At 39.6% G+C, this 23,356-nt stretch overlaps 1 protein-coding gene across 2 annotated transcripts; it reads right to left on the bottom strand.

The window, feature by feature from the left end:
* Positions 1 to 3,013: 3,013 nt before the first annotated feature.
* On the bottom strand, positions 3,014 to 19,626 carry NUDT4 (nudix hydrolase 4). Of its 2 annotated transcripts, none has more exons than XM_054580199.1 (5): positions 19,250 to 19,626; positions 9,560 to 9,670; positions 8,302 to 8,346; positions 6,052 to 6,139; positions 3,014 to 5,793 (listed from the first exon to the last, which is right to left on the bottom strand). In XM_054580199.1, exons 1-5 carry the CDS (start codon positions 19,346 to 19,348, stop codon positions 5,591 to 5,593), a joined length of 546 nt encoding a protein of 181 aa, XP_054436174.1. In that variant the 5' UTR covers positions 19,349 to 19,626; the 3' UTR covers positions 3,014 to 5,590. The 2 variants fall into 2 exon arrangements, with proteins under 2 accessions (XP_054436174.1, XP_054436176.1); XM_054580201.1 differs by having other exon boundaries at positions 6,052 to 6,136; positions 19,250 to 19,624.
* Positions 19,627 to 23,356: the final 3,730 nt, after the last annotated feature.

Here is a 23,356-nt window from a genome sequence, read left to right as displayed (position 1 = left end):
CATGGGACAAAATGTTTGAGAAATTGTAAGATTGATAACCTCATGTTTCTACCATGTAGAATAAGTATTTACCTTTTACACACTTCCTGATCCATTCTTACCCAGCACCTGACTCCTTTTGAAATTGATCCATTATCTAGATTAGTAAGTCCCAATAATTTAAATTTCATTATAACCTAACCTGGCAAGTTCACAAAGTATTCTGATTTACGGACTACTTAGACCAGTTAAAAGGGGTTTAGATAGGTTGATTGCACTAGATTTGAACTTGGTGCTGTTTTCCTTCAGTTTTGGCAAGAAAATCAGGACTGCGTAGCCAAGGGCCACATTCTTGCAATCCGTTTTTCGCTTTTAAAACTAAGTATTTTGGACTTTGCAGGCCATGGATCTGTCTCCAGTAAATTACTCAACTCTGCCATTGTAGTGAGAAAGCATCCATAGACAATATTGTGCTCTAAGCCTTGAATTATCACATCATAAGGTTTCTTAACCACTGAATATAAAAAAACATTCTGTGTGTCTTGTCTGTAGGCTCAGCTTCCTTGCCACTTGGCAGTGATTGATAACTCACTGCTGTAGTGTTAGAATCAAATGTGTATTTCTCTTTAAAAAGTGGAAAATTACTCCATTAACAATTAGCAGAAACATTTGTACAGGTTTCTTTCCCCTTTGATGCTAGTATATTTTGATAAAAGTTAATGTAGATTGAGCATTTGTCGAGCCCTTTTTTCATGTAAGGTTAGTGAACAGCCCCACAATGAGAGTTTCTTAGAATGTTTAATTTTAAAATTAAAGTCATAGATTTTAAAAGGAAATCTGAAATACGACGTACAGGCTCCTTTTTAAATAGCGAGCTTTAACAGGCAATGTGGTGTGGTGTTCTGCTGTTTTAAGTTACTGTTAAAGGAACACCACCTGTGGCAGCAGAATTTTTTGGTAGTGATATCTATTGACATGATGACCATAATTTAATCCCCGTTTGTAATTCAAATTGATGTTTTATAAATCCTGCAGTACACACCAGTTTGACCAGTTTCTGATTATTCAACTTGAAGCATCTCCCAGAAATGGAATTGTTTGGTGAAAGGATAGTATTTTATGTCTATGATAGTTCGTTATTACTCACTAGGCCAGGGCATTTTATTTTCATGCCTTACCATTTTAGTTGGCTTGATACAAAAATCTGTCCACATTCCTGAAGATTTCTGATGCAGTTACTTCATCAAAAGATGTTTTAAGTTTCTTGATTCACATTGATAGCCAAATATTTTTCTTTCACTAATTTGATTAAGGAGTGAATTTGAGTAAAAATTGAGAACATCAGATTTACAATACTTTTATACCTATGTCTGGCACTGGTGTTTAATTAAAGAACCAGGAAATGTGATGTCCAGAGGGTAGTTTTCCACAAACTGGGAAAAGTAACTTGAAATACATTGAATAGAGAAATTTAAGACTAATTCCTGGCAAAAAGACATGGAGCCTTTGAGTAAATTTGGGCCTTTGCTAAGTAATGCAGTCGTAAGGCAGGCCTCGGGGCCGTCTCATCTTTATTCCTAGTATTTAGCCAGTGGCACTAGTCAGGGGAATAATGAAAGGAAAGCACCAGAGATGAGATCACATTTTAACCTGGTATTTTGGTATTTGAAAATTTTAAATAAAATTTTGCTTTTAAAGATGGTGAATTTAAGTGTAAAAAAAAAAAAACCTTGTAAAACAATTTACCCTGTGGGTGGCGGTCAAAAAAACATTGAGTATCGCACACCCTTACAAAACATGTTACAGCCAAACTAATGGCGTGGTCATTAATGTTAGTCCTCTACACCCAGCTAGTCATGACATTGAACCGAGGCACCCAATATATGTAACTACTTTTAAGAGTTTGTATCTCTCTCAGATCAGCCATGACCTCTGCAGCACTTAGAACCTTCTGATGCATAAACAAACACTAGCTAAATTTCTATTCCACTAAATATAAGTTCCCTTGAGGCAGAAACTTGTTTTGTACTATAACACCAATGCAACGCAGGCATAAAACATGCTGATCATTGTATAGTTACTGATAAACACTATTAAGAATTTGAGTGTTGGCTGGAAACAAAATCAACTACACATTCCAGCTATAACCAGTTTATTAAAAATTGTATTTTAAGCCCTGGCTAGGTTGCTCAACTCGCTGGAATGTTCATCCCGTACACCAAAAGGCTACAGATTCAGTCCCCGGTCAGGACACATACCTAGGCTGCCATTTGATCGCCAGTTCAGGCACACATGGGAGGCAACCAATCAGTGTTTCTCAAATCAGTGTTTCCTTCCCTCTCTTCCTCTCTAAAAATGAATGTGTCCTCGGGTGAGGATGTTTTAAAAAATTGTTTTAATAAACTAGTGTTTAGTCCTGTCACTTTGCGAAATTCTTAGAGACCTGTATAGAATTCTTGTATTTCAATGTGAAAATACTAGAAAATACCAGGCTTTCTCTTTTGCTACAATATAAATGAGATTTGAGTAGAACTTTCACGTACGGATTGTAAAGTTGGTTTGGGGTAAACAATATTTTGGGGAAATACAGTAGCAGGCAGGGTACCTGTTGCCAGTTACCCTTTTAAAATGGAACTACAATAATTAAAGCAATGGCAGTGTATAGAAAGCATCTATGTCACCTTACAGCAAAACACAAGAGTACGTCAAGGGTGCTGGAAAACTATTGAAATAATTAAAACCCCACCAGGGAGCAGGAACGGCGCTATTACATAAGATAACCATAGCGGTACACCATCAGACTACTGTCTAATATGGGAAGTATCTACTGGGAGAATAATGGCAACATACCGGTGACCAATTCCTTTTATAACCCAGTTAATTTCCACTATAACAATCATTAAGTGGGAAATGTGTAAATGTACTACTGCTGAAATACGTGACCATCAGTGGGAGAATAATGATACTGTGGAATGCCAGACAAATTTTCACTTGGAGATGGTCTTACGTTTTAAAAAAGTGGAAAAAAAGATCATTTATTTCCATTTTTATTTAATGTTTCCAAATATAAAAAAAGTCAAGATTCTTACACCAATTATTTCAAATGAGACCATGCAAAGCAATTGAAACTGTATACAACAATCACCACCCCCCTTCAGTTTTGCTGTTCTATATTACTGTCGAATCAGCCCTGGAAAACTGAAGCTGCATGTGTCTGGTTGGAAAGTTTCACCTGTTTACAAAAAAAAACAAAGTCCCAACAACAGGCAGGGTAGTTGCTACTCAGTATCTGGAAGTCAGTTTACAAACTTATTTTACTTAGGAGGCACGTAGGACTGAAATTTTAGCTGTCCAACTTTATCCAGCTGCCCCACAGAAAGCACAAATGACAGTCTCAACACTGTAATCTTTGAGATAGTAGACATTTTTTGTTGTGTGTAGTAGATCCAACTGTTGAGCCTGAAAATGTAGGCTTATTCTCTGAACAGCTAATTTTGCTGGCCAGGGTTTCAGAATAGTGAAGAAACCCCTTGTTTGAAATTGAAAGTGTTAACTGGAAATATTCTGTTGTATTACACAAATTTCTGCTAGTTGCATAGACTAAAGATGGTTGGTTTGCTAAATGGCACTGAAGAAATCCTGACTTGAGTGGCACTACTACATCCAAATGTTTCTGACCAAAGAAAATTATACAACAATATTTATAGGCTCACGTTTGAGAGATGGCTGACATTAATACTGTACATATTTTACAGGTCAAATACATAGTCTAAGTTTATAAAATAGGTTCATGCACTGTTAACTCTAAGATAATGTCATGTACAAGATACCCTTCCCAAGTACTGTGACAGTATTTCAGGTGGACACAGTCCTATATACAGAAACAATCCAGTTTCTCTGCTTTATGTAATTTAAAGAAACTTCAGAGATTACTGAGACCAAAAATCTTAGTCCATTGAAGATTGATAGAAAATGTCAATCTGTGGGATTTAAAATGTTTTCTTTTAAAAAAAAAAAAAAACACCCAGAACACACATAACCCCTGTACAAAGAAAAATATAAAAATTCCGGATGATCGTGTTTGATCACACTATATAATTTAGAATGAAATGTCATTGGTTAAATTACTCATTCCTTTGACAGCATTAATTTGTGAACTGATGTTTATATCTAGTTCAGCTGCACTTATGGCACAAGATCTCATTTTCCAAAGTGGCACCAGTTTTCCTTAAGTGTAACAGCACTCTATCTTTAGCAGCAATTGTATTTTTTAAAGTTAACAATTTGTAGAACAAATGTATAACTATGCTTATTTTCTACTTTATATATTCACCAGTTACAATATTTACAAAGGTTAATGTCTACATACAGAATGATCTTGCCCTTGTCCCCCACCCCACCTCTTATTCAAAGGTGTTCCCTCTTTTCTCATTTCTGGTCTGTTTGGGGAAGTACAGGAGTTCCAGACAAGGTACTTTTGTATTTTTGACCAGATTCTTGATTTTAATATGTATAAAGACAAGTGTAAGACAAAATAATTCTGAGTTCAGGTATATTCCCGTGCCCCAAAAGTTACTTACGTGATAAATACCCATCGACAACCTGTAAGAGATGAGACATTCTAAAGGTGCCCTAACAATCTAAGTCTGTAATGGCCAAACAGTAGAAGGCCATTTTAACTGTGACGCAGTTATCACTGACATTCAAGGTCATGGACTCCAAACCTTGGTGTAGTTATTGGTAACCAACAAGTTTAACTGATGAGGTGTCACTAAATTCAAAAGTGGAAAAAATATTTTTGAAAAGCAATTTACATTGAGGGAAATTTGGTTTTCAGGTATTCTTTTAAAGAGAGATCATGAATAAAGGGAACTGGCAACTGGGCGTACTAACTCAAATTCCATGAAGGCCGATTTCATGATAAGGTGATGTATTTGCTTACCCTAAAAATCACCAACTCTACAGTGTTAAAATTTTGTGTTAAATGGCTATTGAGAAATAAGGGAATTATGCTAGTGACATAATACCAGTTGTGAAAATTGAGACAAATGAGTTGACAAATTCCTGAAAATAGAAATTAGGTCCTTTGTCAAAACAGTTATTGGACCATACAGAAATAGTCCAAATACAGAATTTGTGAAATAAAATTGTAATCCTATGAAACAAGTTCAGATGGATAGATTTCTTTAATACCAAGAATAATTTTTGTAAATTCCCACAACAAAAAGATATGTTCACTACATTAATGCTGGGAATGAGAAAATAATTTGTTGGTAGGTAAACATACAAGTAACGTGATACAACAGAAACCACAGACTGACATCAAATGGACAAAAAACTGAAAAAATGACAACCAAAATAACAGGGTGAGGTGGCGTTGGGGGCATAGTTAAGGCATCTAAAAAAAAATTCCACATGGCTTTGGCTTATTAAAATATTTTACACTATTAAAAAAAAGACTTGAAAGCATCTGAAAAACATGCAAATTGTTTGAAAACCTCGCATGGCAAATTCAGACAGTTTGCAAGCGTCATTCAGATGTTTGCCAAGGAAAATAAAGAAGCCTCTCCTCATGAGGTTGCACATGGTGAGAGAGGACCTTCCATTCTCTCTATCTTATACTAGATGGCAAGCCAGAGGTCTGTGCAGCAGTTACAAACAAGGTGTTGTTATCCGGAAGAGGGGGGACTGTGGAATTTCCATTGGACGGAGAACAACTCAGCTTTAGTTTTTCCAGATACTCAGCATGTACAGGCTTATGACACTGGAGAACTTTGATGGCATCTTCCACTTTGAACCATTCTCTCTTCCTTCCTAGAAAATAGGAATGACATTGGTCACATTACAGTAAAATCAAGTTTAAAAAGTAAGCCATACCCTCACTTTTCCCTCACAATTAATGACCATTTTTTCGAATGGCTTAGACAACAATAATGTTGAAGAATTTTAAAATAATTCAAATGTGGAGCTATATATTGATCTCTCAAAGAAAGGTAACCAAAAGTAATTTAAGATGAAAATTGGATACAAGTATGTACTATTTGGATTAAGAGAATTCAAAAGGAAACTTACCTATATTAACAGAATCTTCCCAATCTTCTAGTATTTCAGTGACAGTAAGAACATAAACATATGTTCTGTGCTTTCTGTCTTGGTTCTGCTTGAATACAAAAAGGAAAGCATTTTAATCTACAGGAGCTAGCCATGTACATATTTTTGAGGGGAAAACTTCAGTTGTGACATACTGCTGATTAGATAGCCTATTTGCCAACACAGGCAAATACACTGTTGTATAATCCAGCACACAAATGAATTTACGTAAAACAAAATATTTAAAAGGGTGAAGTTAGCTCCCAGTACTAAACTTTTAGCACTCTGATTTTTGTCCATCAGATAAGTAAATGTCATAAAGAAAATCCTAAGATTGGAATGGAATCTATATTCAAAGAACTGCATTCCTGTCATTTCCGTTCTCTTCCCTGGGGCTAATCCTGACAGCCTTTCAATAGTAAGAAAAACTGCTTCGCTCAAGACCTGTAGAGCAATCCCCAGTTAGTTCAGAATACTCCCCTTACAAAAGTGTACAACACACACAGCAGAGCCTAGCTACTAACCTAGACGAGGGCTCCCCAACCCCGGCCATCCAGTACATCACCTCTGGTGAATGGTTTTTTGAGACACCAGTTCAGTTACAGTCTAAGTACTGATATTTTAAAAGCTTCCAGATGAACTATACACAGCCAAAGTTGAGAGCACCTGGGTTAATCCAATAATGGAACATTATTTTTAGTCCCGTATTCAAACTCAATTTTACCCATATTAAAACTGCCACCTAGCCTTGTTTCTAGGTTCAAAATTAAACACAAGTTGGCCCTAATACAAAGTGGCCCACCTTCATCTCAGTTAAAGCTAGCCTTGTTTGCTACAGTTTAAGACTACAGATAACTGCCCTAATTTTTTCCATCACAAATAACCTGAATAATCCACTCGTTTAAACCATGTATTATGTTTTTGGGAGGAATTAAGAATAGCGATAAAGTAGAGGTATCTCTCACATTATTGTTCCTTTTTTTTTTTAAAGAATTTGTCATCTCTATTAGGACTGGCAAAGCAATACCATTATCATGCTATGTTCACAAATGCATTGAAATCACCAGGGTAAATGAGTAGAACAATTCTAATATTCTCTTGTATGTTCAGAGGGTTTTAAAGTTACATTGATTATCATTTTCTCTTCAAATTCTATTGAATAAGATCTCTATTAAATAGTAAAAGCATTTAATTCTATTACCTTCTCATGTTATATAAGCTTTATTTATAATGTGAGAAGTTTTCTTCAAAAATCTTGTCAGCATACTGATGATAAATGTGCTATTTGTACCATGGCTACTCAGAATTACAGAAAACTCAATGTTTTTTAGTTTAACCAGGAGATGGTGCTATTTACCTGGTAAAGGCAAATGCTGAATTCTGGGAAAGTATGAACAGTATCTTAAGAATTTTACTTTAAAAAAATAGAAACCTTTTAACAATTACTGTATTCTGGGAATCAATTCTACCAAGTGCTGTACAATCAGAACTTTTTCTAAATTCCTGTAAAAATGCTTAAAAATAAAAAAAATTCCCTCCCCACAAATTCCATTCTGCATTCAGTAATAAGGGATTTTAGAGACAAGAATGCTATGTTTTTAGCATCTATTCTATGTATCTGAGTTTTGTATACTCACACAGCCTTTTCAAGATAGTCATTATGTATATTATCTAATGTTATGTGCTGAAGGTAAGGGTACATTTCCAGACAGTATCTACAAGAGACTTAATCCCTTAGGTGATACTGAGGATACTGTACCTCTTAAAGTCTATGCCTAAGCAGTATCCAGTGAACCAAGAGATCAGTTTCTCCAACTCCACTGTACTGTCATATAGAAGTAACTGCTACCATAATAATGCTGTATATAACCGATGGTATAGTAAAGTTAAGTAGTTTTTATTTACCTCCCTTCTGATTTTTAAAAAAGATTTTATTTATTTTTAGGGAGAAAGGGAGGGAGAAAAACATCGATGTGAGAAACACTGATTGGTTGCTTCTCATATGCGCCCTGACCAGGTGACCGAATCCATAACCCAGGCATGTGCCCCGACTGGGGATAGAATTGGTGTCCTTTAGCTTTGCAGGACAACGCTCAACCAGGTCTCTCCCCCCTAACGGTTATGACTTACTTGCTTACTGATCGTTTTAGAGCAATGTCTAGTTTAAGGCTGCTGCCAGATCATCTGGCTGGTTAGGAAGGAAGAATTAATTTTCTTATATTTGTAACTCACCTCAAATATGCCCAGGAGTCTGCCTAATTTTCCTCTGACTCCAGCCTGTTGAAAAAAAGATAAAATGAAAACATTTTACTTTTCAATAACAAAACATATGAAAATTACTTTCTGGCTATTTCGACTTTTGAATCTAAACACAGTAGGCCCTCCCATCCTAAGGCTGTCTTCTGTGACATTTTGGTGGGGGGGGGGGCGGGCGCTGTGCTTAGATTCACGACCTGTGGTTTGCTACAACACGTGAATTCATTTGCTCTGCACGCAATTTCCTTGGTCAGATTTACTGTCATTTATTTTATAAGAAACGGCAAGGACTGACCAAAAATTAACTTTCTACCTATTTGGGACAAATTTCCTCGATGACGGCAGTCTTTTCTCTATGAACGATAAACACTGTACCCCTATTTTCCTTTACCCACATGTCTCAGAAGGTACAATTCTTTCTGTACACTACCCTTATACTGCAGAGTCCTTATTATGCTTACCTAGTAAAAGAGTGACTGGAACTTCAGGGTGCCCCCCATTCAAATCCACACTGTGAACTAAACAGACTGCTGCCTGTCTTTATTTCAAATGTACTCTTCCCTCATGAAGCCACTCATCTTGCAAGACTCATCTCTATAAAACCTCTCCAACTATACACTGAGGCCTAATAAGAGCTTTAACATTCATTTCCCATTTTTACCCTAAATGCTGTTCAATAACTTTTTATGGTACTTAATCTTTCCTGTTTTGCCTGTGAGTAAAAGTCAGTTGCATATCATCAGGTGTAAGAAGACAAGCAGGCTAGATGTGCTTTTGGGTATGTGTGCACACACCACAGTTTATTGAACTTTCAGACAAAACAAGTAAAAGCAATTTGTTCCTTATCCATTTGAAAAAGAACCACAGCATAAGATTAACGTCTCTGTATGTTCTTCTTGGTGCACTACTAACCATGCTCTGGGCAAGGCTATCATGTTATAGACTGATCAGTGAGCAACCTTATTATCTATTGTGGAATTCCATGTTCTACAATTCTAGGGCACTTCCACCTTGAGTTTAGCTCTGTTTTACCAGGTAGAAGAAATATCTGCCTAGCAAAATTCTAGTCAGTCATGTGCTTAAAAATGTCAAATTAGGAAACAGAAAAACCACCCATGTGACCTTTCCTTCCTTCTCCTCAGTGAATGTAACAAATGCCTTGTTTGTGAACCAGAAGACTGTCCAAAATATAGTCTATGTGAAAAGAGAAAATATAAACTGCTGTTCACCTCACCTCTTCATACACCTCCCTCACAGCAGCACCGCCAGGCTCCTCCTCGGGCTCCATTCCCCCTCCCGGGACAATCCACTGGTCTGGGTACCGACTGCTGCTCACCAACAGGACCTGCAAGACCCAATGCAGACATAGACTCCAGGCCTCGGAAGCACTATATCCTTATAAGCAACATTCTCAATCCTTTACAAGATGGTAAATCTCTTCTACATTTAAAATAATGAAATTTATTTTAAATTTCATTAATATCATTGGGTTACACATTATACCACACACACATACACAAAAAGCAGTGGACAGCCTTTGTTAACACTGCCTCTGTGAACTCAATTCAACAATGATATGATCTCACCAATAAATAATTTTTACCTAATTAAATCATTTAAACTACGAGATTGACTAAGATTTACTAAGAATTAGTAAAACTCTGTACTTCTTACATATTAACAAAGAATAAAAGCAGAGAGTTCGTTTATGAGCCCCAAAGCTGCGTGCACTGAGGTTTGTGATCAGATTCATTACTGTTTAATTACAGAATCTTATTATTCTTCCAAATTTAATGATATGTAACCATAGACAGGTCACCCTGTTCCTTCATCTATAAAATGTAAGAACGCTTAGAAAATAACAGATGCAGTGAGAAAGGAATAGGAAAATTCATGTAAAGCCAGTTCTGGGTACAGAGAATTCCTGTTATCTTTAAACTTAAGATTAGACAGAAAGGCACCCTTCATTTTCTAAACCTAAGTAAACTAGCAGGAGTTGCTCCATATTGGTAACAGGCACCTCTAATTTATGATCTTGCAAAGGGTTGCCAAGCTATGGCCTACTGTCTGTTTTCGTACAATCTGTGAGCTATAAATGGTTTTTATATTTTAAAATTATATGAAATTCAAATATCACTGTTCATAAATAAAATTTTATGAGAATCCAGTTACACAATCATTTTTTACATATTGTCTGTGAATGTTTTTGTGCTACAACTGGTGTTGAATAGTAGTGACAGAGACTATATGGCTCACAAAGCCTACAATATTATCTGGTTGTTTACAGGAAAAGTCTGTAGACCCCCAATCAAGAAAAGCATTCAGCTTGAAATGTGCAAACACTTAAAGAAAAACCAACCTATTATCGCAAACTATTCTAGAGGCTATTTTAACAGTACCTGAAACAAGTTATTACATATCCATCTCACAAATGAAGAAAGGTTTATGATTCTATGATAACCACATGATGTTTATGAAGGTAATAGGTGTCTTAACTAACATGAACAAAAATGTTTGTAAAATTAGTATACTGCCTTCAGGTAAATGTAAACAGTTCTCACGAGATAAATCAATTTAGAGCAAAGTCTAATCCCCAGTGTGGGTCCTGGCTTTTTGACATGCAGGCCAGTAGTTCCATCTGCCCAGCTCCTCCCTACTGCCAGAGGAACTGCCAGCCTGAGGAGCTCACAGATAGCACAGGACCCACCTTCTCCTTGAGTAAAATGCCAGGAACCCAGCCTTACCCCTTGGAAAGCTCCAGGCTGACTGTAGCTCAGCAATGCCCAGCTCTCCCCAAAACCTCTAAAGTGTTGAATTGGGAGATATGGCGATACCTATTCAGGCACATAACCTCAATTTGAAAAAAGGAGACACCTTTGCTTATGGACACACCAGAGCATCGCAGACAGTGCTCAAGGGGTCTGAACATTATCTTCTGTCATTCTCGATCTGGACAGGCCTCTATTGGCTTCCACTGGCATCATTCCTTCAAGTAAGTAACTGACAGAAAAGTGGTAAATCCAGAGAAAGCACTATAAATTAACACAATGGTTGACAAAACCTTAGCTAAAATACTAATGGCTGATGTTGAGGGTAGCACCAAGTCCAAATACAGCAATTTTGCTAAAATAAAATGTAAGGTCTTAAAGTTAAGCTTTAAGTATCTGCAAATAGGACTTACATATCAAAATTAGAAACCAAAGAGCCAGAATTTAGCCAAGAATCTATGGTATTCAAAGGCTTCGGCCCTATATTAAGACTTCCATGTTATTTAAGTTAATGAAAGTTATTTAAGTTAAGACAAAAATGTTTAGGGTACACGAGCAATACGGGAAAAGTAAATGGTAACTACTGGTCCTGACTGCAGAGTTGGAGGCCTCTTTTCCTGATCACTGGGTATGGGTCAGGGATAATCTGGTTTCTACTGCTTGGATGAAATTCTTACTACACAATTCTATGCTTTGTAAGCAGCTTCCTTGATTACCTTCATAATGGCTAGCCACCAGAAACGTACATCTTCACTTACTAAATAGGCAGTTTCAAAACCATAGATATTTATAATGTTTGAGTTCTGAAAAAAATAAAATTCAGTGTCATGTATCTAAACTGATGACTGTTATATTCCCATTTGTCCAGGATAAGAGCTAAATTACATAAGGTTATTATGCTGAGAAACCCATTAGTATAGTCTGCACCTGCTTTTCTGAACTAACACTGTAGCTTCCAATTTAATACCAAATCTTTATCTATAGGACTTCATTAACCTCCTTCAAAGTCAGAGACATGGAACCCCCACATGGTTCAACATCTCCCTTCATAAATCACTATTTAGAAAGCCCAAGAAAAGAGATCCATATAAGTTTTGGGCAAATGATTTAGCTGAAACCAAGAACCTACTGTGCACTGACATTCCAAAATGATTACACTGGATCCAACCAGTAACTTGAAATGCATCTTTCCAAAAAACAATCAATTTAAATGAATAATTAATACCTATGTACAGAAATGATCAATGTCTGAACTACTAAGCTTAAGCAATACGATGAGATTTTGGCTATGGTACTTATTTGGAAACTTCGAAAACCAGAATGCTTCATTAAGTGCTTGCCTACCCCTCTTCAGTACTTCATCTGGAGTTCAAATGAGTAGTCACATTTGTGTGTGAGGTAGAGGGCAAGGGGAGGGTGGTACTGAAAGACCAAGAACCGAGGGATATACTCCATAGATAAGAGTAGACAGAACCATGGCATGGGTCTGCCAGGGCAGAAGCAATGAATCTGAGTAGCATAAGCAGAGATAAGAACAAAACCCCTCCAACACACTGGAAGAAACTAAACCTACAACATCAAATCCCAAAGCATTATTATTAAATAGTCCCTCCCCCAAAACCATCTAAACATTTCTAGAACATCCCAAATCTACTAAGATCTATATATAATATAGCTTTAGCATGCTAACAAATGCTTTGAAAATGGTATTACGGAAGGGTAACAAAGAAAGGCTATAAAAACTTATTCAGTAAAGATACACCAACTGCTAACAGAACCATAAATGGTCTTTCATAGGTTTTAAGTTCCTTTTCAACTATCTGAATATATTAGATTTTGTACAATGTCTGTCCAGAAGGTATCCAGCCATGTAATATGAAAGAGACATTTATTGAAGAAGCTACAAGATACAAGAAACACTGTACGCAGACAATGCTGCCTCAGTCCCCTTCAAAGGAGGCACCTTGGGACCTCACACAGTTCTCCCCATCTCCATCATGTGCCTTGTCGTATTTTCCTGAATCTCATCGACAGTCTGAAATCTCTTCCCTTTCAAGGTGATTTTAGTTTTGGGAAAAGCCAGGAAGTTACAGGGCACCAGATCTGGGCTGTTGGGGGTTGAGTCACCTGGGTGCTTTGATGTTTCACCAAAAAACCTCTTTACAAGAAGTGATGCATGAGCAGGTGCATTGTCGTGCTGAAGCTGCCAGTCGCCAGGTGCCCACAGCTGCGGCCTTCTGAATCACCTGAATCATTTCCATGGAGGAATGTTCAAGCTCAACAGAAAATACGATGCAGATTCATTGCTCTACTTGCTCAAGTCATTTTTTTAACCTTATCAAATTTGCTTTTTTTTAAATTGTTGTTCAATTATAGTTGTCCCCATTTCTCCCCATTACTCTCCCACGTCCTTACACACCCCCACCTCCCACATTCAACCCTGCCTCCACTGTCTTTGTCCATCAAGTCATTTTGAATGTGACGGCCACACAGTACACATGCTCACTCAAAAATGTCTACCACCCCCATTGACTAGTACAACAAAATCATCATTGTTTACAATTCATGTGCATTCCAGTCCACTCTCCTTGGCTGCCATGTTACATCGATGCCGTGCAAACTGTTCTTGTTGTATCTACAATGGCTGGACTTCTTCTGGACAGACCTTCTATATCCAAAACGATGACAGTGTCACTTTAGTGACAAGATGACAGAAAGTAGGCATTCAATGTTCCGGAGAAGCCAGAGCTGAGACCAAGGAAAGATTTATATAAAGGAGGATAGTAACCCACCAGACTGCAGAATTAGACTTGAATTACACTCAAAACCCAAAGCCAATGCTGCTAAGAGTGGTTAAAAATGAAGACATTTCTCCTCTGACCCGCCCTGACCGCCTTCACATAAGCACTCCTCTTACTACACTATCAAGAGACCTTAGCCCTCTTTCCATGTAGTGGATGATTATCAGAACAAAACACCATTTACCTGGCATTATTGAAAAGCCCTTTCTCACACTATTCTTAGATGCTAATGTTTTAAACATTTGGAATAAATGTATTTCTCATTTTTAGTAGTAATAGTGGTAAACCTAGAAACAGCCTTGAGTCTGTGAAGTGAAATTATCTATAATAGCATTCTATACTCTAAATTGCCCAACAAATCCTTCTCACTGGGGAAACATAAGAGCTGGTGAACTAAAAATGCTCTTCAGATTCTATGCAATTCAATTATGCCTTCAGAAGCTGGAGGTACATGGGGGTGGATAGTTAGTCCCTTATAGCAAGTGGCCCCAAACTGCCCTTTGTGTTTCACCTTCCACTCTTAAAATTGCTCTTGGCCAAGGCCTGCCTCTGGGAACAACTGGCCACTACAGATTAATACTTTTTTCCCAATAAAAACAAAACTATCCGGAGAACTTCAGAAGTGATCCCTAAATCTAAGAACAAAGAACTTTATTTTGTGAATTGTAGCTATTTTGAAGCTGTTTTGGGGTGCTTGTTCTTTCACCCCCTATTATCGTGAACTAGGATTACCTGAATTGTTAAACTACCTCTACCGTTGTTAACTATTTCATAGTCATTTAGCCAAAACCAGACCAGCAGCATATCAGAAACACCCACTATGCATACAGATGTTTTAAAAAAATCACAGGTTACAACAACGATTATATCCACTAACCAGCCACCTACTGTTATTATTAAGCCTTGGTGATATACCAAGATCCTAAGGAAAAAAGCAGATGCAAATTCTACAGAAGTGCCCCCCGCCCCGACGGCAGTGTCTAACTGGGTGGTCTGGGAGGTTTAAAGGCACAGATGTAGAGGCTGGTGACATTTTCTTGTGTTTAGAAAAGCCTACCTTTGGGAATTTATTTCATTTTGATGAAAGTGGTCTCCATTTGAAGCAAGTGTCTCCAAGGACTTAAATCTCTGAGGAAATCTGAGTCCCAGAATATATTTCTGAAAAAGGTGGACCGCCTGATTATTCTACACATAACAATGCTAGTAGAGATTTAACTGCACTAATATTTATTATAATTGTTTTTGTTTAATAGAGCTCTGGTTTTAGAGTTCTGTAAGTTTTGAGACTCTACTTTTCCAACCAAACCTTAGTTTCAATGCATGATTTCACAGACCTCAGACATTTCACGGATATACATTGGGGATCCTGTAGAATACGGCCCCTGTTTCAGGGAGTTGAAAAGCTATTTAGAGAAGTAAATCAAAATGGAAGTCAGCCCTGGGTGCAGGGTGAGCCTCCTTCCCCTTCTGTGGGTCACTCCCAACAGCCATGGCCCAGGGAAGTATAGTGTGTGCTCCTCTGAACAATAAACTCCCTTTCCTTTAAAAGAAAAGAAAAAAAAAGGTCAGTTTTTAGGACTGTTTTGTCAATGTTTCTCACCTGCAACTGTGCCTGGATCTCACCCAGGATCAAATCATTTCTCTTTCTCCCTTTAGCACTCTACTATTTTGCTGCCAGATCTTTCTCAAACTTGAATGTATCTAAAATCTAAATGTTAGTTGTTTAAAACAAAGTTCCTTTCTTGCCTAGCAATTCTTCGGGCTAACATTTAGGGTGCTCTGTTTTTCTTTCTTTCTTTTTTAAAAAGATTTTATTTGTTTACTTTTAGAGGGAAGGGAAGGAGAAAGGGAGAGAAACATCAATGTGTGGTTTGCCTTTCACATGCCCCCTACTGGAGACCTGGCCGGCAATCCAGGCATGTGCCCCGACTGGGAATCGAACGGCTGACCCTTTGATTTGCAGGCCAGGGTTCAATCCACAGAGCCACACCAGCCAGCGCTAAGGTCTCTGTTTTTCAACTATTATTTGTCCTATGTTGGCCTAAGCTGAAGCCCAACCAGACCACAGCAACAACCAAATCTTGCTCTGTGATGCTTGGGCCTTCCTTTCCCACTCACTGAAATCCAACTCCAAATGACTCACACTGGCTCTTAACCCTGGAGCACCTGATGGCACTTTCACCTTATTTTTCTCCCCTTTTATCAGTCATTTATCTAACCTCCTGATACAGAATATGTTCGTTAGGAGCTCACACTTTTTACTCTTTGCATCCTTGTTAAAACTATAGAACATGCAAATATGTTCAAAGATATCCATTTTTGGTTACATTTCATGAATCTATGCCCTCTTTCATTGCACAAATACAGTATCCACCTACTCTATGGGGCATGTTATTTGTGGGCTTGTCTGGAACCCCCGCTTTTGAAATTTAGGGTGGTTCCAAGCAGAAGTTCCTAGTTGAAGAGAGGATGATCAAATGGACATAGATTTAGAAATAAAGAACCTGGGCTCAAAATGATCTGCCAGCTTCTGTGATCTTGATTAAGTTACTTTTGTTGCCCAACTTCTTCCTATACAAATGTTAATGCTTATTACTTAGCACACAGGGCAAAATAAAATGGGAAAATACATAAAAGCCACCCCAAAAGAATACAGACTTGCTGTTAGAACAACCTTCTTTCCTAGAACAACCTGTGAGAGGTACTAAGAACTCTTTCAGTACAGGAACAGCCAGCTCACTGCCCTGCATAGGTTTTGTGGGTCAAACAGCAATTACTATTTTATTTTACATTCTATAAACATTTCATCGTAAAATAAAGCATACATCATATTTCAATCTCCCAACCAGGATCTAGGTGTTCTTAATCCAGGAAAGGGGGAAACAGAATCTCACCTATTAGCTAGAGAGGGAGCAGGTTCAGTCTGGTTTGTGTCCGATCCTCGGAAATGTAATTTCAACAGAATGGGAAAAATTCATAGCAAAACACCAAAATGTCCAGGAAAGCTAACTAACAGGGCTCATTCTCTAATTATCATATAACAGAAGGTGCCCCTAACTATACACAACTACGGAAATGAAGATGATCCTTAAGTGCTAACCCAGACATTAAGTGGCTGTGCATTTCAGAGAGAGTTCAGAGGCTTCCCTCAGAGCATATTCTCTAACAGTCTTACTGCTTCAATCCAGAAGTTATCACATTTACAAAACTTCACATAATAGATTTACCTAATAAATTCTCCAAATATGGCTCCTTACTTTACCTAATGGCCCTAGTCTCTTGACTCAACTAGATGCTAGAAATTTAGTATTTATTACAGTAAAAATAGCTTTTCAGCACAAAGGGAACTCATTTATCTGCTAAGGCAACTTCTGAAATTCTCACCTTGCTTTACCATTCACACAATACAGAGACCATTTAGTTTCCTCCCATTTCCCATGTTTTCCCTGGGGACTCTGTGTTTTACAAAGCCTGAATTCCAAGTTTACATTATGGCAAGACTTCAAAGTCACTACTTTCAGAAAGGCCTCCAAGCTCAGCCTCACAAAATCTCACTCATTCAGCAAATAGTGTGCACCCAATTGCTATGGGCTGGGCCCTGGGCCAAGAGCCCAGCATCAGGAGCGGGGACCAGAGATCCAACTCTACCACTTATTAATTATATTTTATCAGTACGTATGCTCTGAAACCATCTCCTCACCTGTAAACCAGCACTAAGAGGATTAAATAGAAAAAACTTAAAGTTATTCAAGCAGTGCCCTGCGCCTTGTAAGCCCTCAACTAAAAATATGATTATATAATAGTGAACATTCAGACAAGATCCTTGATCACTTCTGGCGTGCATTCTCTCTATATATACATACACACATATATTTTTTTTATATTCAAAGTGTGCTTTGTCCTCATTGTGGTGCTTCCCTCAAGGACTTTCTAATTTTTTTTTTTTAATATGCTGTTGACTTTGTTACTTTGTAAATGTTAAAAACCTTTCCTAGTCTACTTTTTAGCTCTCCTAAGTAGGCTAGCTCCATCACACAGACCAATTTCTTTTGAAAACTCCTTCAAAATGAAGACCCCCAAGTGAGCACTGATCATCATGAAAAAGCCGGGTTTCTGATAAAAAAATAAAGACAAAACAAGAGTTGAAAGAATACCAGTTTGAAGCACTTTGATTTCTGTTAGCACACTAAGAACAACAGAGTGTACACTATGTCATACTCATTCTAACTACAGGGCATTATAAGGAAGCCATTAAATTCCCGTCTCCAGCTTTAGCCTGGTAGTTGGTTACTGAAGTAGAACTCAGGTGTTTTTTTTTTTTTTTTTTTTTACTGTATAATCATTTTAAGAGTGGCAATGCTAAAAGATCTTCTTTGGCTACCAATTGTCTGTTATGGCCCTAAGCAAATTTAAAGCAGTGAGAGCCATTTCACATTAAATGTAAGTAAAATAATGTAAACACTGCTCTCCAGGGAAACCTTAAGGGCCTCACTATCAGCCCAATGCAGACAGTTAAATTACAGATTGACTGCTCGCTCTTAGAGCAAGAAAGCTCCTCTTCAGAGGTCTAACCGAACACAGCAAAGAAGCTTTGATAAATATTCTAAGAGCTAGGGATTGCTGTCTGAAAACGGCAACTTTGCCCACCTCTAGTCCATCACCTTCTGGCATTATTCCACTTTTCACTGACCATTTTTCTGCAGTCAGGAAAGTTTAAAAGAAGCCCCCTCCCCCAACAACAACAAAAACAAGTATAATTATGACAAGTGCTTGTGAGTTATACGAGCCGCTTAAAAGTGGGTCTAAGAGAACTAGACCGAATGGGTTTTTATTTTAAAGCACGCGGACGGTTTGACTGTTCTACAAAGCCTAGATTTAACGCGAAACTGCGAACTGTTGTAATACAGAAGGAAAATATGAGGCAGCAAGACTGGAACTGCAGCACTCACGCCATTTCCACTCCCTCCATTAGCACTCAAGATTTATCTGGCTTTACGCTCAGCTCGCACGTTAAGATGGTGAATGGCTAGGCACGACCTAGAGGACATGGGGCGTTCCCTGGGGCCAAGAGGCATCTCGGCCTCTGGTCCTCAGGACGTCCCAGTTGGAAAACGTTAGGCTGGGCGAGCCCCTTTGTCTCTTCTAGCCACCCAGAGAAAGAAAGGAAGGAAGGAGGGAGGGACGGAGGGAGGGAGGACGCCGGGGAGGGAAGGGAGGGGGCTAATCCCTCCCAACCCGGGCAACCAGACGGAGAGTCAGGCCGGGAAAGGGAAGAGCTAGGTCGAATACCCCTTTACCGCCTCGGCCTGCTCTCGGAAACCCGCGGAGGGCACAACGCGTGCAAGCCTCCCTCACCTCGTCCTCTTGCTCGCTCCGGAAGCACAGGCACGCCGCCCGCTTCTTGAAGCCCTCGCGGTCATAGGTCCGCGTCTGGTTGGGCTTGAACTTCATCATAGAGGCGGGCTGTTGCCGCTGCTGCTCCTGACGCCGCTGCGGTGGCTCGGCGGCCGCCACCCCGCCAGGGAGTGGGAGCAAGGGCGAGTCGGGCTCCGGGGTGTCGGGAAGCGAGGTGGCAGAGCAGGGAGGAGCCGGTCAGCCCCGGAGAAAGCTGCTGCTCCGACGCGGGGCAGGGCACGAGCCCAGGTCACTGAAGTCCGTGTGCTGGGGAAGAAGCGTCGCCTCTGCCCAGGCGGCCGCAGCACTCCATGGAGCCCACGGAAGGCTCGCCTCCGCTCCCTCCAGTCGCAGCCTCCGCTGCCGCCGCTGCCGCCGCCGCCGCCGCCGCGGGAAGAGGGAGCCTCAGGCTCGTGCCACGAAGAGTCAGTTGCGGAAACTGGCATCGACTGAGTAGCAGCACTGCCCCCTCCGCCGTATTTAAGCGGCCCGCGCACGCTCCGCCCCCGCGCTCTCCCCTGCGCCCGCCAAAGCGCCTGCGTGCCGGAACCTCGTCGGCGGGGAAGGGAGGCGGGGTGGAGGCTTCAGCAAACAGGAGCCTTGGGTCGGTGGAGTGCTCCAGCCAATCGCAAGATGGCCTTGCCCGCTAAAAATGTTAGTGAACGGAAAGAAGCAAAGACCCGTTTCTCCCTGTTTATGAATCCTGCGACTTTCATCGTGAGGACCTTAAATACCATCTCCATGAGAAGGTCTCTACATGTATCCTCCACAAATTTGCACCCTGGTCAGGAAATGCCAGGAGGCATCACAGTGATTGCAATCTCCGCAGTAACTGTACAGACCGGTCCAGAATTCGCCTGGGCAGTGAGGGGAGAGAAGAGAGCGAAGGCCTAGAAAGGAGAAGACGTTGGTTAAGACGTCTTATTGTTTTTGTTGGTGTTCCAGAAGAACGGAAGAAGGAAAATTATCCTCTCCCCCCTCACTTTTTAAAAAAAAATCTGTGGTTGAGGAGCCTGTATTCTTTCAAGAGCCAGCTCAAGCTTTAATATTTCTTCAAATAAGCTCTCCCTCTTTGTTCCACATTCCAGAATGTATTCTTTAATCATGGCAATGACTAATATTTACTAAGCAGTTTTTTTTTTTTTTTTGGTGTATCTTATGCTTAGTAAAAGGCACAGCTAGGTGCTGGGGCCACAACACTAAGTAAAGTGGTGTGTCTGCTCTTTGAGAACTTGAAGTCTCCCAGGGACTTGGGAGAAACAATCCTTAGATTTCAGAGTGTCACACAGGGGCTAAGATAGGAATCAAGAGGCCTGGTATTAATGAAGCAAATCCATTCCATTCTGCCCTTCCCACAGAGGTCCAGGCTGCTTAGGTCCAGGCATCTAGGCACATCTGAATGTTCGTTTTCCATTCCTAGAGGGCCTACTGTGTGCCAGGCACTGACATCTAAAACCAGCCCTACCCTTCTAAGATCTTAAGCACCTGAGAGCAGGGAGTCAAATATTAATCATACAAGTACATGTAAAAAATACAAATGTGATAAGGCTGAAGGTAGTAGAGGGTCTCATAGGGGTACCAGATCTGCGAGTCAGAAAAAGCTCCCTGAAGCAGCCTGGCCATAGTTGAGGGCTGAAGGAGAAGGGGGAGCTAAGTAGACCAAGAAGCGTCTGGTGAACTTTGAACGCTGAGGTAACGGGGACTTAATACAACATCCAGTGGAGGAGGGAGGAAGGGAAGTTTGTAAAAATGAAAGATAAAGTCAGCAGACGGTGGGGAGAGCTGGGGTCCATCTCTGGCCCAAAGGAGTATGAGGCCTGACCATTCAGAACCTGGAGGCTCTGGGCAAGCTCAGAGCAGTGCATTGGTCTGCCTGTTCTAGACTCTGACCTCTAAGTTCAGGACTACTGCACTAATTCAATTGCTAATCCCCAGAGCCTAGCAGGTGCAACTTTGTAAAATGGGTTGGTGTTGAATAAGTGACTTAAGAAATGAATTTTTACCATGGCACATTTGGAATCTTACCAAGTCTGTGCAGACATTTTCTAAACCTTAGCTTTCCTATAGAAGTCCCTGAAGTTTATTTCCAAGTTCACAAACAGGGATAGAACACATCTAGCTAAGGACTCCAGTATGGCTAACAGGCACACGTTCTTTTTAGATAATTGGTTCCAATCTCACTATAGTCTTTGTAAGGGACAAAGAAGATTAAGCTTCTCCTTAAAATTCTTCAAAGGTCTGGCTTCTAGTTGACATTCAATAAATAGTAGTTGATTGAATGTTGGTTCGCTCAAGTCTTTCCCATTTAGTAATTACATGAGGTGAGGCACAAATCAGAATTAACTGAGGAGGAAAGAGGAAGATGCTTGGAACTACAAGGGGAGAAAAAGCAGTAGCACAACGCCAGTGAGCATGAACACGGAGCCACTTGCTTCAGGTGCCGGAGCATTGGATGTGGCTGAAAAGATCCTGAGCTCAGGTTCTACATGTACCAATTACTATATGTAGCTTTTCTTATATCTGAAATAGGTGTATGATTTATATCATCTAATACAAGAACACAGTGGGTCTGGAAAGTGCTTTACAAGGGTAAAAACATTTAAAGGAACATAAGATGTTATTAACAAGAAATTTTCACTGGAGCTCTTGCCGAGTAGTTGGGCTGGAGTGTTGTCCCTGATACACCAAGGTTATGGGTTTGATCCCTGGTCAGGACACATATAAGAAGCAACCAATGAATGCATAAATAAGTGAAACAACAAATCAGTCTCCCCCCCGCCCCACCAAATTCCTGTCTCTAAAAAGTCAATAAATAAAAAAAAATTAAGAAAAATTCATTGGAGACTCCTCCTCCTTTTTCCTCAAGGAGTAGAGAGAGGAGTAATAGGATCAGGTGCTTGGGGAGGGCTATGAATTTTCACCCTGTGAGGGAGGAGGTCTTAATTTAAAAGGAATTCTGTAACAAATGATTTAAGCTGAAGAATTCTCTGATACTATGAGTAACCACTTCTCCCCTTCTACTTTTTTGTTAATTAACTAATTTATTAGATTTTTGCAATTATTTGAGAGGGACCCAATAGAAAAGGAAACGTGTGACTAAAATGAGAGAATAGAGAAATGCAAAATTATAAATGCTAGGTCTTCATTTTCATGTGTCAGTTCCTCAGTATTAGGGTACACACCCCAATGCAAAGCTCCTGCTTAGTATTGTCAAGCACGTATTATGCATCAGAAATGTGCTCAGGCACCATTCAAAGCTTAGATCATATCCAGCCAGATCACAGTTGAGATAGACATAGACGCAAGCTTGTTTTTTCTCTGCAGGGCTGGTAAGGACTGGGTTACACCGGTCTGCTTCCTCGGGGATCAGAGTCCAATTTCAGGTTAATCTCAGTTTAGGTCACTTACCACGGTATTGTCTTACCTAGAACCTAATATACAGAGTCATTTCTTATACTATTTTCAAATATTTGGAACCTCAGGGAAGAAAACAGTTTAAAATTGCCCTGCAGGGTACTTCTTTTCCTAGGGTCCTTTCAACAATGTAGCAGAGTATGTGGGAGACAATGGGATAGGCACAGGCACAGGGAGTTTGCTGCCTTCTTTTGTAGCTGACTCACAATGTTACCATAAAGTAAGTTCCTTCTCTCATGGTAAAACTAATAATGACAAATGATCTCTTCTTAGGTCTTTCTAATGATAGTAAGAGCTAGTCTTTACTGTTAGCAAGTGCTGGGTGCTTTTCATGATCTCATTTGAATGATCCCACAGCAGACCTATGAGGCAGCTACTATTAATTATCCCCGTTTTACAGGCAAAAAAAAAACAAAACAAAACAGGGAACACCATTCCTTCTGTCTTTGCAACCCACATTGTCAACTCCTGCACTGTGTTAGTGTGAGTTCCTCCTGCTTCTTCTGTTACATGACAATTATTATAGTATGTATGTATGTGTATGTATGTATTATTGTTTGTATTGTGTTGTATTCCAACACCAGGGTTTCTTTCCATTTTGAAGTGAAAAAGTAGTTTTGTTTAAGGTGGCATCCTTAAGACACATTCCTTATG

The sequence above is a fragment of the Pteronotus mesoamericanus genome, unplaced genomic scaffold, assembly GCF_021234165.1.
Source record: "Pteronotus mesoamericanus isolate MK-2021 breed Mesoamerican mustached bat unplaced genomic scaffold, CSHL_Meso_final contig_56, whole genome shotgun sequence".
NCBI classification, from domain to species: domain Eukaryota; kingdom Metazoa; phylum Chordata; class Mammalia; order Chiroptera; family Mormoopidae; genus Pteronotus; species Pteronotus mesoamericanus.
Note: the sequence above shows the minus strand (reverse complement) of the source record. Positions and strands in the feature narration are given on the sequence as shown.